This window comes from Physcomitrium patens, chromosome 1, assembly GCF_059467195.1.
Source record: "Physcomitrium patens ecotype Gransden chromosome 1, ASM5946719v1, whole genome shotgun sequence".
Lineage (NCBI taxonomy): Eukaryota > Viridiplantae > Streptophyta > Bryopsida > Funariales > Funariaceae > Physcomitrium > Physcomitrium patens.
The window spans coordinates 16124580-16136513 of NC_143410.1; the positions used below are offsets into that span (position 1 = coordinate 16124580).

At 38.2% G+C, this 11934-nt stretch overlaps 1 protein-coding gene across 7 annotated transcripts; it reads left to right on the top strand.

The window, feature by feature from the left end:
• Nucleotides 1-1178: 1178 nt before the first annotated feature.
• Nucleotides 1179-8716, top strand: LOC112292197 (uncharacterized). Of its 7 annotated transcripts, none has more exons than XM_024540571.3 (9): nucleotides 1179-1888; nucleotides 4979-5080; nucleotides 5249-5313; nucleotides 5462-5555; nucleotides 5713-6013; nucleotides 6218-6939; nucleotides 7057-7272; nucleotides 7443-7613; nucleotides 7781-8716. In XM_024540571.3, the coding sequence occupies exons 3-9, from the start codon at nucleotides 5258-5260 to the stop codon at nucleotides 7862-7864; spliced, it is 1644 nt and encodes a 547-aa protein (XP_024396339.2). In that variant the 5' UTR covers nucleotides 1179-1888; nucleotides 4979-5080; nucleotides 5249-5257; the 3' UTR covers nucleotides 7865-8716. The 7 variants fall into 7 exon arrangements, with proteins under 7 accessions (XP_024396339.2, XP_024396568.1, XP_024396413.1 ...); XM_024540800.3 differs by having other exon boundaries at nucleotides 1180-1888; nucleotides 4967-5080; nucleotides 5713-6025; XM_024540645.3 differs by having other exon boundaries at nucleotides 1180-1888; nucleotides 5713-6025.
• The last annotated feature ends 3218 nt before the right edge of the window (nucleotides 8717-11934 follow it).

The window sequence follows — 11934 nt, forward strand, 5'->3', positions numbered from 1 at the left end:
CATCAATACAATGTTCAATTGATGAATTTGTTATTAATTGAAATCATATTTACATACCAAAATGAATACTGTTCTCTCTTAGATATCAGCCTTGAATAAAAGAGAGGCAGAGGAAGATTCCAGATGCTTCTAGGTCTACCCCCTCCATACATCAAAGGCCTCTTTCTTCCTCTGCATATTCAATACCCACTAAAATTACCAATGCCCAACGGGGGGCCCTCCCGTGGTGTGTTCCCAAAGGTTCCAGCCACCACACATACATACACATATTGATACACACACAGCACAGCCTCCGTGGTGGGCCACATCTTCAATAGGAGAATGGCGTCGAGCACACACTCTCACTGTGTGCCAGCTGCTTTTCAATTGTCCTTCCAATTATTGTATTCAATTTCTTGTAATGTGTAAGCTTAAATACCCTTCATCAATTCCGTATTTTAGAATAAAATGTCTACGATTATCATATACAGAGAATATTTCTCATGTAGTAAATTGGGACGTACAAAAATCACTCATGTTCGTATTCAAACGTAAATATTTGGAGTATATAGTAGATTCGAAAAATCTTGATATATGTAGAAAAATGATTTTTTTGAGGGAGATTCACCAACAACATTTTCTAAGCTCAAATTTTTCATGGAAACTAATACCAAATATCATTTTGTAGTAATGAAGTTAGCTGCAGGATCTCTATAAATTCCCAGTTCAATTATGAATCCTTTATCATCTATTAGAAAGAAAGAAATATTACAAAAGTTAAGAGTTGCACAATACTCAAAATTACAAACAGGAAACCCCCTGAAGTGAAATATTAAAACGTTGAAAATTTAAAAATTCAACGTATTATACATACATAAAAGTAAAAAATGTTAGACATCTCAAAGTTCTGTATTTGACAAGGACGCGTCGCCCATGTAATCAATTTTACCACCAACTTTGCAATGGAAACAAGGGAAAACTACACAAACCAGAATGGAAAACGAGGCCATGCAGGACAGCAATAGCGTAGATGAGGAAGCGAGGCGCCACGCTGGACCCACGTGGTAAATAGCTGACGTGGTGGCTAGGCCAACCTACGTGGAGGGGTGAAGAGATTGAAGCTGGGAGCCGTCATTGCGGGAAAGCCCCAACGACTGGGGCTCAAGCCTCGTAACGGAGTGCCCTCGTAACGGTGGTGGATCCATCCAGCCCGCAACCAGAATTAGCCCCGCCTCTCGCTCTCTCTCTCTTTCGCACCCAACACATCGATTTCCGCTTTACGATCTTCACCTCGAACCCAATCCTCCGCGTTAGATCCTTCCCTGAGAAAAGTCTCGACCAATACCCCGCCGTTTGGCACCACCTGGATCAGCTTTCCGTTTGTTCTCTGTTGTTAATTCGAGGTTCGTCGGCGTGCTCTCTTTCGTTGAAGTTGTCAAGTGTTTTTCACAGTTGGGTCGACAAAACTAGTTCTGGAACTGTTATTGAAAACCTCCGGCAGAAGGAGCGAGGGCAAGTTGATTTGGTTGGCGGTGTGGTGAGAAATTTGTCGAGGAAAGAAAGATTGGTGTCGGTGGAAGATCGGGGTTGGTGGTCGTGGTAGAGCTCGCTGGTGAAAGTCTAGTGTGTCGGTTCTCATCAGTCTAGTGTGTCGCTGGTGAAAGTCTAGTCTGGTGAAGTGCTCTCACTCTCTCTCTTTCTCTCCCTCTCTCGTGGAAGTATTCTTGGTAACTAAGTGTACTTCAGGTCTGTCAAATGAAAAATCACTGGAAGAGGTAAAACTGTACCAGGAAGTGTGTCCCGCGGTTCAATGCACTTGAAGGAATAGATCCTGAATGCTGCGACTGCGATTTCGCGACAGAATCAACCCCTAGGTTGAGCTCGATTCAGATTGTGCTGGTCTAAAGCGGTAAGCTCTTGCTCAGTTTGAATCTTGTCCAAGTGACTTGCATCTTGAGAATTAACTGTCGGTCTTTCCATACATGTGGTGTAATTAACGTAACGGTTAGCCTAGATGATGGTTGCTGTCATGCTCAGCAATGAACCCCGCTTCCAGCCTCTCACGAAATTCTACGCAACTAGTCCGATGAGTAGCTTGAACTACCAAATTCGATACTGTTTTACTGCTCTTTTGTTTCGTTCAGGTCGATGGGTCAAGCGCGGTGAGGTGTCTTCCTGGACTTCATGCCCAATTCGACCAATTTGGAAGCAAAGTTGCATCGTGCACTTGCGATTGATAAACTTGAACTCTTTTCTCATCGGCGTTGATTTATCCTTAGTTCAGAAAAATCGCTTCTGTTGTCTAGATCCCAGCAGGAAAAGAAACCAAAAAAGAAAAAAAAAGAAGAGTGAAGAATATGTCAGATGCATATTTTCCAACTCGCAGGGGACGACAGCAGGGGTCCTAGCCCTCGTGTAGCAACCTGATTCCTCCCCTGAAATTAATCGCAGTGCCAACTCAGGAGTGTTTGATTGGTACCACCCCGACGGGTACAAAGCAGTGGTACTCATGAAACCCAATCCCCTTAATGACTCAAGTGTATATCCTTCGGAATTTTTTACCTGCGCGCAGTGGTGGTACTCAAACATCCCATGTTCATGGGAATGTTGGCTGAATCACTGATGGGCCTTGAACAGCCCAAGTAGCCTGAGAGCCCTCTGGGCGCCTCATCACTCCATAATGGTACCCCAAAGATCAATTTTGCTTTAAGACTGGTGTTCTTAGGTGTATGTTACACTTCGTAGCATAAGTGGGGTTGATCATAACTTGGACGTACTTCTGAACTACTTTGGTAAGTAATCAATTAATCAGCATTAAGCGATATGGTGATGCAATTCTAATGCCGTGCCATTTTTTCCTTCGAGTTGCGATACATTGCATCAGGCATTGTATGCAGATCCTAGGTGATCTATGGCAAACTGTTGTCACAGATCTCTACTCTCGAGACAGATAACGAAATATTCTCCGTATTGTATCCAAAGCATGCGTGGCCCCATGGATGAACATGCATGAACTTGGGGTTACCCTAGAAGTATTTAAACAGGGGTGATTCCTCATTCTTCTCAGGGGTTAAAGTACAGAAATGTGTGAGCTATCTTATCAAGCCTTTTGTACAAAATTTGTATGGGGATTGATACTCGTAGCGTACTCTCAAACTGGCTGAGTCATGTAGCTCTGCCAACTTTCTCATCATTTTAGTAATCTTCAGTAATTTCTTCACTTGTGCGATGAACATGAAATTCAATGCTGTAGTTGGGGTCCTGGGTAGATTGCTAGAAGTAGCGCAAATCCGGATAGTTTTTATCCTTGAATAATCCTCATGTTAATTCCACGAGAAGTACGTCGTCCACAGTTTGAGTGGGATTGATGTCTCAGCGAGACGCTGTAGGTGATGGTTTAGTTGGCACTGACTCAATGTGTTGAGGGTTCCACCTAAATCAACCTTTGCGGCACGCGCTGGCTCCCCTCCACGATGCCTGGATATTTTTTGGTGCAACTTCCTTTTGAATTTCTTGTGGCCATGACAACGCTAGGTAATGAATATTGTGGTTCCCCGATCTAGTTTAGTTTAGTAAGCAACTAGAAACTGCTGGCGATCGTATCAATATTTTCGTGATTTTAAGTGGTTTTTGTGACTTTCTGCACGAAGACAATATGTATCTGAGCTGAAGGTGACGTGAAGGTACGCGGAGCCCCTTGATTAGGTGATAAATTTTGGTTTACTGAGGCCATTGTAAGTGTATACCAAGCTGCTCATGATGTCGTCAAGTGCCTCTTTCTGAAATCAGAGTTTCTTCAGTTTTGCAACCTGCAGCTCAATCGCATAGTCAAGGATAGCGACTGCTTTTTGTAGGCAAAAACACCCCAAACATCGTAGCTATTAAGCTTTGTTCCTGTTCCAACCTCCGGAAGCAAGATGTTGCTGCGTCGGCACAGCGCCTTTGAAGGTCGATTAGTGAGAGAGTATTAGATCGTTGCTGCTCTGTCGGTGTCGTTCGGTCCGATGATTTTTACCGATCGGAAGGTGTTAGTCAACCTTCTACACGAAGTTGTTGTTTGGGGAAGCTAGTCTACCTTGCAGGTAATTTGTAGACAGGAGAATAAGTCTCTCAATCGGAGAGTTAGGCGTTTCAAAGGAACTGAGAGAAGTGAAGTACGGGAGGGTTCAGAATTTCAGTCACTTGAGGAGACAGCCTTGACGTTACTACTTGCAACAGATGAAGGTGGTGGGGGCCTGTGCCCATTAGTCACCAGCATTGGCACATGAGAATCTCAGGGGCCAGTCTTGCTTGCACTATCGACGAACCTCCAATGTCTCTGTCCTTCAGATTCTTCACGCAACTGTTGGCTTCTTTGTCTCCACAGAATTTGTCGACGGACAAATTTGCAAGGATCGATAGATTAGTCTCCTCTTAAGCTTCACTTTCACTGAGCACTCGGTTTTCTTGGAAGACCTTGTAGTTCGTCAGTTCGCCTTCCTGAAGCTTGTCAAGCGCAAAGGCGCAGGAGTAAGCTTCAATTAGTGAACACTCGTTTTGAACTTTATGCATGTTTGATAGTTTCATGAATCTACTTCTGCGCTAGTAGCTCACCAAAGACTTTTTGGGAGACGCCGAAAAATTAGGACTTCCGCTACAGTCTAGCTATTGTGTGGACGAGCGTGTAAACATTTTGATTTGTATCAGCAATATGTAAACACCCCATTCTTCTAATGCCGCAGTTCTCGTCCTCGGATTAGTGGGGTTTGAGAATAGTTTCCCGGATCTGGAAGTCTGGTAGTATTTTTCTGATCATCAGCAGTGATCCGGAGCTTTTAAATTGATTTCACACTTTCGTGTCTTTTCTTTAATAGAAATGAGCTCGTACACAATGCACGGAACTGGTGCCACCGCCCATCTTGATTTCTCTTCTTTACTTAATCCTGTAAAGACCAGATCAACTACATAACCGTGGAGATTTTTCAAACTTCTGCTGATGTCGGTGCAGTATGTGTTGCAGGAAGGATAAGCTTTTGGTCGTCAACAGCAGATTTGATCAAATCCCGATTCAAATTGGGCCATATTCCTCCATAGCCGCTAAATCACTATCTTGAACGTTCAGGTATTTGCTCTCCCCCAAATCCATGAGTATCTATGAACATTCAACACGGTAATGGTCTAAGAAATGAGAGTATTTTTTGAAGAGGTTTAGGTACTTATCAAATACAAATATGTACCCTTTATGCACATCAAGTCTAATCCTGCATATTTGGTGCTTTTCAACACGAAGTGGTGCACCATGGCGTCGCACTCGAACCCCGATTTATGGATGGGCGCTGCCTCATCTGACATCAGGTACCATTGCTACCACTGCATGCCTATAGAAAACTACACTACACACAAGGTTTAGATTTTAGACTTCGAAACTGAAAATAAGGATACAAGAAGATAACATGCGAAGATAAATCTTGAGCTACAAGCAACTCTATGTTTTGTTTCACAGGATATCCTCGAATTCTGGTCTCGAACTTGAAGGAGACTCGTCGTGGAAGGCACCTAAATCCTCTCGGAACACCAGTAACATGGACGTCGCCAAAGTATGTTGCATTCATACTCTTATGCTTAGATGTGTTATGTTTCGAATGTTTCTGTTTGTATCGCATTGGATTTTGAATTCACAAAATCAGATATCCATGATTTGGATTCCCATTCCAGCACGCACGTATAAAACGCTTACGCCGGTTGATCTCGCAGCAAGTAGTACAGGACACCATGAGAGCAGCAAGTTTCTGCAAGGGAGTGCTAGATGAAGAGTGGTACACGCCCGAAACCTCTCTCATGGAGTTGTCTTCGTACTCGTCCCCTTATGGGGCACAAGATGCTCGGTCAAATTTCAGCTTGCTCGACTCCTCCCTGAATTATGACAACGGCAACCTCATGGCCAACTTCCGCCCCGCCCCGTCCAGTACTTTAGGCATAGGCCAGCTCGAGAGCAACCGCATCCTTAGTGATCTCGCATGCACTGGCCAGTGCTCGAGTGTTGGCCTCCTCTCAAGTATTTCTCCAGGTCTTTAAGCAACCATGCATTTTGAGCAACCATGCATACTGATGACTTCTCCTTCAGCATGCGCTGTAAAATCAATTTATTGATTTTAAAGAAGTCATAGATGTAATCGCATTTCTCTGCATGTCATTCAAGCTCTGAGCGCTCTAGGACGATTCACATGGTAAGCTGATGCGACGTGTTGAGATTTTGCAGGCAGGCACCTTCGCCGAAGCACCACAACGGACAGCCTCGGCTCAGGCTTGCCGACAAGCTTCAGCCAGGGAGCGGTAATCCCGAGTGGAAGCCTAAGTAACATCACCAGCAGGAACACCAATACAGAGAGCACAAACTTTCCACCTTCATTTTCAGATGCATACAATGCACCAGCATTGGACCTAGACAAGACTGGGAAAGAATGCGCTGGCGACATCAGAGACAAGCTTGAGCCATATCAGACAAACAAGCGCATGGAGAGTTACCCACCAAGACAGCAGGCATTTTCACAGAAGCGTGCAGCCTCTCCTCGATCTATGGGAGGTGGAACTGTCTCGCCAACAAGCAAGTCACCTCCGCGAGTGGTTACATCTACCTCAAACGACTCCTCTGTGGACATACGGGATGAAGATAGCCCTCATGTGCAGAATTTCCGAGGAGCGGAGCTGCACTCAGGATCCGATGATCCAAACGACATAGGTATAGATGGGGATGACCACAATGGGAAGGATGACGACGATCTGGACGAGAGTGGCGATGGTTCTGGGGGGCCCTACGAGGTGGAAGAAGGCGCAGGCAATGGAACACAGAACAACGGGAAATCGAAGGCCAAGGGGAAACGGGGACTCCCTGCAAAGAACCTCATGGCCGAGCGCAGACGCCGCCAAAAACTCAACGATCGCCTGTACATGCTTCGTTCTGTGGTTCCCAAAATCACCAAGGTTCAACGCACCTTCACTCTCGATCTTATCTATATGCTGTATGATGGTTGCACACATTAGAGGTTACGATTTTCTATAAGGTTCCAGTGACACATTCAAAGTGGGTATGGCCAACAGATGGACAGAGCCTCCATACTCGGTGACGCAATTGAGTACCTGAAGGAGCTCCTACAGCGCATCAACGACATTCACAACGAGCTGGAAGAAGCAAAGTTGGAGCAGTCGCGGTCCATGCCGTCCAGCCCAACTCCGAGATCCACTCATCATGGCTACCCTACCGCCGTTAAAGAGGAATGCCCAGTGTTGCCGAATCCAGAATCCCAGCCTCCAAGGGTGCGTACCTCATCATCCCTCATCTTCATGCGTTTGCTTCTCATTACATAGATTTTCTCAGAATTCTCTCCTGCGCTAGTTAAAATGTCAAAGAAGATGCATGGCATTGCATTGCATTCTCCAGGCTTGATTTAGTTCCTGAGTATGATTTGAGGTTTCCACATGCGCAGGTGGAGGTGAGGAAACGAGAAGGCCAAGCACTTAACATCCATATGTTCTGCGCGCGTCGGCCAGGATTACTCCTTTCTACTGTGAGGGCACTTGACGCTTTGGGCTTGGATGTGCAACAGGCCGTCATCAGCTGCTTCAATGGCTTTGCTCTAGACCTCTTCCGCGCTGAGGTAAGCTGTGCCAGACCAACCCCCAAACCCTAAACCTGAAAAATCACGCTGTCGCTTGCAAAATTACAAGAGCTCGCGTGTGTACTAAGCGCCGTAGAAATGGCCAGCCTCATTGGGTTCAGGCCCTGTACTGATGCACTGTGGGCGAGGTTTGTTGGAATGGCCAGGCAAAAGATGTAGACGTTGGACCAGAAGAAATAAAGGCAGTCCTGCTACTCACTGCAGAATACGGAATGCATTCTTTGCAGTGAATTTCATCCAGCAAATGGTCACTATTCGAATTATCTTCTCCCCTGCGTGGTGAAATGACCTAATTAGTACCGTCATTCACAACACACGCAATTAGCAAGAATTTGAAGTGGACATTGTACTATCAGACTATGACCCGTTTTTGCTGTTTCGTATACGGTAGGGCCCGCAGAGCGCACTCCAGAGAGCCTATGGGACCTGCACAATATGGCCAGTAGCATTAACAAGCCTTGAGAGCGTCACGACAGCGAAAGTTTCGTGGAAATCTCTAACACTTTTGTGATGTGTTTCCTAAGTACTGTCCCACTCCACATCTGCCCGACTTGTAAGTTGCGTGGCTGAATAAAACGAGATATTCTGTTGCAAAGGGGGATCAGAACTAAACACTGGCGAGACCTAAATGACAGACCCATCTAGTTTTCGGTCACCGAACCTTCACAGCAGCGAGCAAGGTACCCTATGACCCTCTAGTGCGGATCAAAATGGTGTCGCATAGTCTCGAATTGTGGAATCGGATCACGTCCAGAGTGACTTTCGAAAGCCCCATGGAGCAATCGTGCAATCGGAACCGTCGTCATGCAGCAGCCGCAGCAGCTTCAATCCATGAGCCTCGCCGAGTCTCTCGCCGCCTGGAGCTTGTTCTCGTCACTTTAACCGCGGTTGCGACGAGATGGTGATGAGCTCTGGGTGTGGAGACCCATGACCACTTGTCAACATTCATGTTATAGTGAGAAAACTTGATGGTGAATTTTTTACCCCATGAGCAAAGAAGGTGTCGTTTAGATGATGGAGTTTCATTCTTAGACGAACCAAAAGTAAATTAATTAATAAATGAAAAAAAAAATACTTTTATATGTAATAGACCAAAATGTTGCAAAAGAATTCAAGATTAGATAAAAATTTGTATTTGATTATATCTTATCCAATAAAATAGAAATTTTATATTTAAGTTTTTTTAAAATTTTAAAAATACAATTAAAAAAAATTCAAGTTCAAAAAATTTATTTATAAAGTTTCAATTACCAAATATATTTTTAGTTTTTTTATGTTTTTTATAACTTTTTAATTGTATAAATGTTCAATACATATTTTACCGAGAGACATTTAGATGAGTTGCTAGTAATCTTTTATATAAATGAATAAATTGAATTGCAATTGTTGAAAGATGTCCAATTAACAAATAGATAAGAAATATAAATAAATAAATTTATATATATATATATATATATATATACATATACATAGGAGAATGATAAAGTGATCCAAATTTTTACTAAAGTGACCCACTATCTTAAGCATCATTGCACCCTTGGAGCCCTTATCCTTGTTTCCAACTGTTCTCCATTCCCAATCTTCATTCCCAACCATTGTTAGAGATGGGGGTGATGGTTGGGAAGAGGAGAACGGCTGGGAATAGGGTATGTGGGTCGATTTAGTAAAAATTTGGGTCACTTTATCATTTCCCAATATATATATATATATATATATATATATATATATCATTTTATTACACTTTTCTTGATGATATAATTACTAAAATAAAATAAAAATTATAAATAATTACTTAGATGTTTTTATTTGATATTAATTCTGATTTTTAAATATAATATATATAATATAAAATATAAAAAAATATTTATATACTTTATATTTGCATAGATAGTATTTTGTAAATTATATTTTAAAGCACACTATGTCTATTTAATTGAGCTCTTTTATATTATTATAAAAAATAAAAAATAAATGTTACTTAGCATAAGATATCAAATAATGTTTCATAAAAAAATAAAATAATAGAAAAAAAATTAAAAAAAAAAAACAAACATCTAAACAACAAAAAGAAGTGTACAAGTAGAATTCAATTTAAATTTTTATTTGAGATCTATTTCTTTAAGACACCATGTAATGTGTTTAATATGAAAACTAATCAAAGTATTCTATAATGTTTGTTATGATAAAAGTCGAGTAAAAAAAAGAAACAAGAAAAACGGTAATTTTACAAATATTTTTGGTGAAATAAACACTACATAAATATTTAATATAATGTTCGTTATATTATACTACAATTAAAAAAAATCTAGGTTTGCTTATTTAAACTTCAATCAAGTTACATGCAATTTGTATAGATTGCACTTTGAAATAGAAAAAGCAATATTGTGAAAAATAGTAACTCAAAAACCACCATATATTTATTTTAATGATTTTTTTTAATATTCACTTGAATCCTATATTGTTAACTTATCTTTAAATAAAAAAATAAGTATAAAAAGAAGACAACATAAATCCTAAAGTAATGAAGGAGACTTATATTCTTTTGGGTATTAAAAATATAAAAATACATAATTTGTAGCAGATCAATAATAAAAATGTCTTGTATTATAATCCTTAGATTAATTGGTAGAAAGTTGTAAGTTGTTAAGAATATTTATAACTTAAGACATTAAGTTAGAATAGATTTTTTACAAGATTGTGAGTTATTTTATTACTTGTTGTAGTTTAAAGCATATCATCTTAATAAATTGTAAGACAAAGATCTCTATTTAATTCTTTTTTATTGTAAAATATGTATTTTTATATATGTAATAGATATTTTGTAAGATGTCACAATAGTCTTTGAAATTAGAATTTTATTACATAAAATTTTTAAAAATTAATTCAATTTTATGTTACAATTTTTTTCATATATATATATATGAATTTTTTAATATTCTTATTTTGATAAGTTAAATTTAAGAATTTAGATGAAACAAATAAAATATCATACTAAAGATATCTAATCTAAAATCTTTAAATTTTTAAAAATTTTGAACAAAGAAAAATACATGCTATTTCCTAAAAGTAATAACTCATATGATTTTTTGTAACTGGTATTTTTTATATATTAATAATAAAAATTTTAAAAATTATTATTAATTAGTATTTTATAATAATTAAATTCGAAATTTCAAAATCAAGAATGATTATGTAAGAATTTGATAAATTTTTTAATAAGTGTGTAATATTTGAAAAGAATAGAAAAGAATCCAAGAAAAGAAAAAAAATAATAATTTAAAAAATATAGTAAATTTATTTTAAAACATAAATAAGATCGTCCAAGAAATTAGAATTGTGTTACCTCTAAAATTTTAGTAGAATTTCGCCATTTAAAATTTGTAACAAAACTTGTAGTTTTGTTTTATTAGTACAAGGTTTTGTAATCTAAGTTTATATTTTGTTTTATTTGTTATTAAGTAGTCATAAAGTTTTAAATAATATCTCTAAATTTTTTATTATAAAATATATATATATATATATATATATATATGTATAGAGAGAGAGAGAGAGAGAGAGAGATAGAGAGAGAGAGCTAATAAAAAAAATAGATGATAATTTTTTTATAAAAAACATCTAACCAATTCCACTTAAAGTGGTTTAAACAAATGTGATAAATGTTTCATGTAAGTCACAATGTCTGTTATTGACTAAACTTTTATCTATTGGTCTTTTAAAAAATTTATTAAAAAAAGCAATACACATAATATAAATTAAATAGTTTCAATTAATGTAGGAGACATTATAGATGTAGGCTTTTGAAACTTGAATACCAAAATAAATCTATTGTTGTACAATTGTTTGTTCTTTTTTACTTCTATATTTAAATTTATATAATCATCATTAGCAATATATATATATATATATATATATATATATATATTACATATAATTTAAAAATAAGATTTATTTTAAATGTCAAATATAGGACCTCTAAGATTCAAATCACTAAATAAGCACAAAAGACAAAATGAACATTAAATTGTAGCATTAGAATAGACAATAAAATATTTGCAAAAGCTAGAGTATTTATTAGAAAAAAATTATATATATATATATATATATATATATATGAATATTATAGAAAAATTATAGATTTTTTTTAAAAAAAATTAAAATTAAAATCATTAAAAATATAAATCAATACTATGTCTTTTGTCAATAAACTAAAAGTAAATAACTACATGAGTTTATTTGATTTTTTAAACATTTTGATTAAACATGTATAAAAAATTAATACTTCTTAAATAAAATAAAATTT

Bases quoted from the DNA above. Each gene is read 5' to 3' on its own strand.
- LOC112292197 (XM_024540800.3), top strand. From the start codon at position 5,258: ATGGCGTCGCACTCGAACCCCGATTTATGGATGGGCGCTGCCTCATCT. The intron at 5,314-5,461 runs GTACCATTGCTA...TTTGTTTCACAG, and splicing joins GCTGCCTCATCTGACATCAG to GATATCCTCGAATTCTGGTC. The intron at 5,556-5,712 runs GTATGTTGCATT...TTGATCTCGCAG, and splicing joins GTAACATGGACGTCGCCAAA to CAAGTAGTACAGGACACCAT.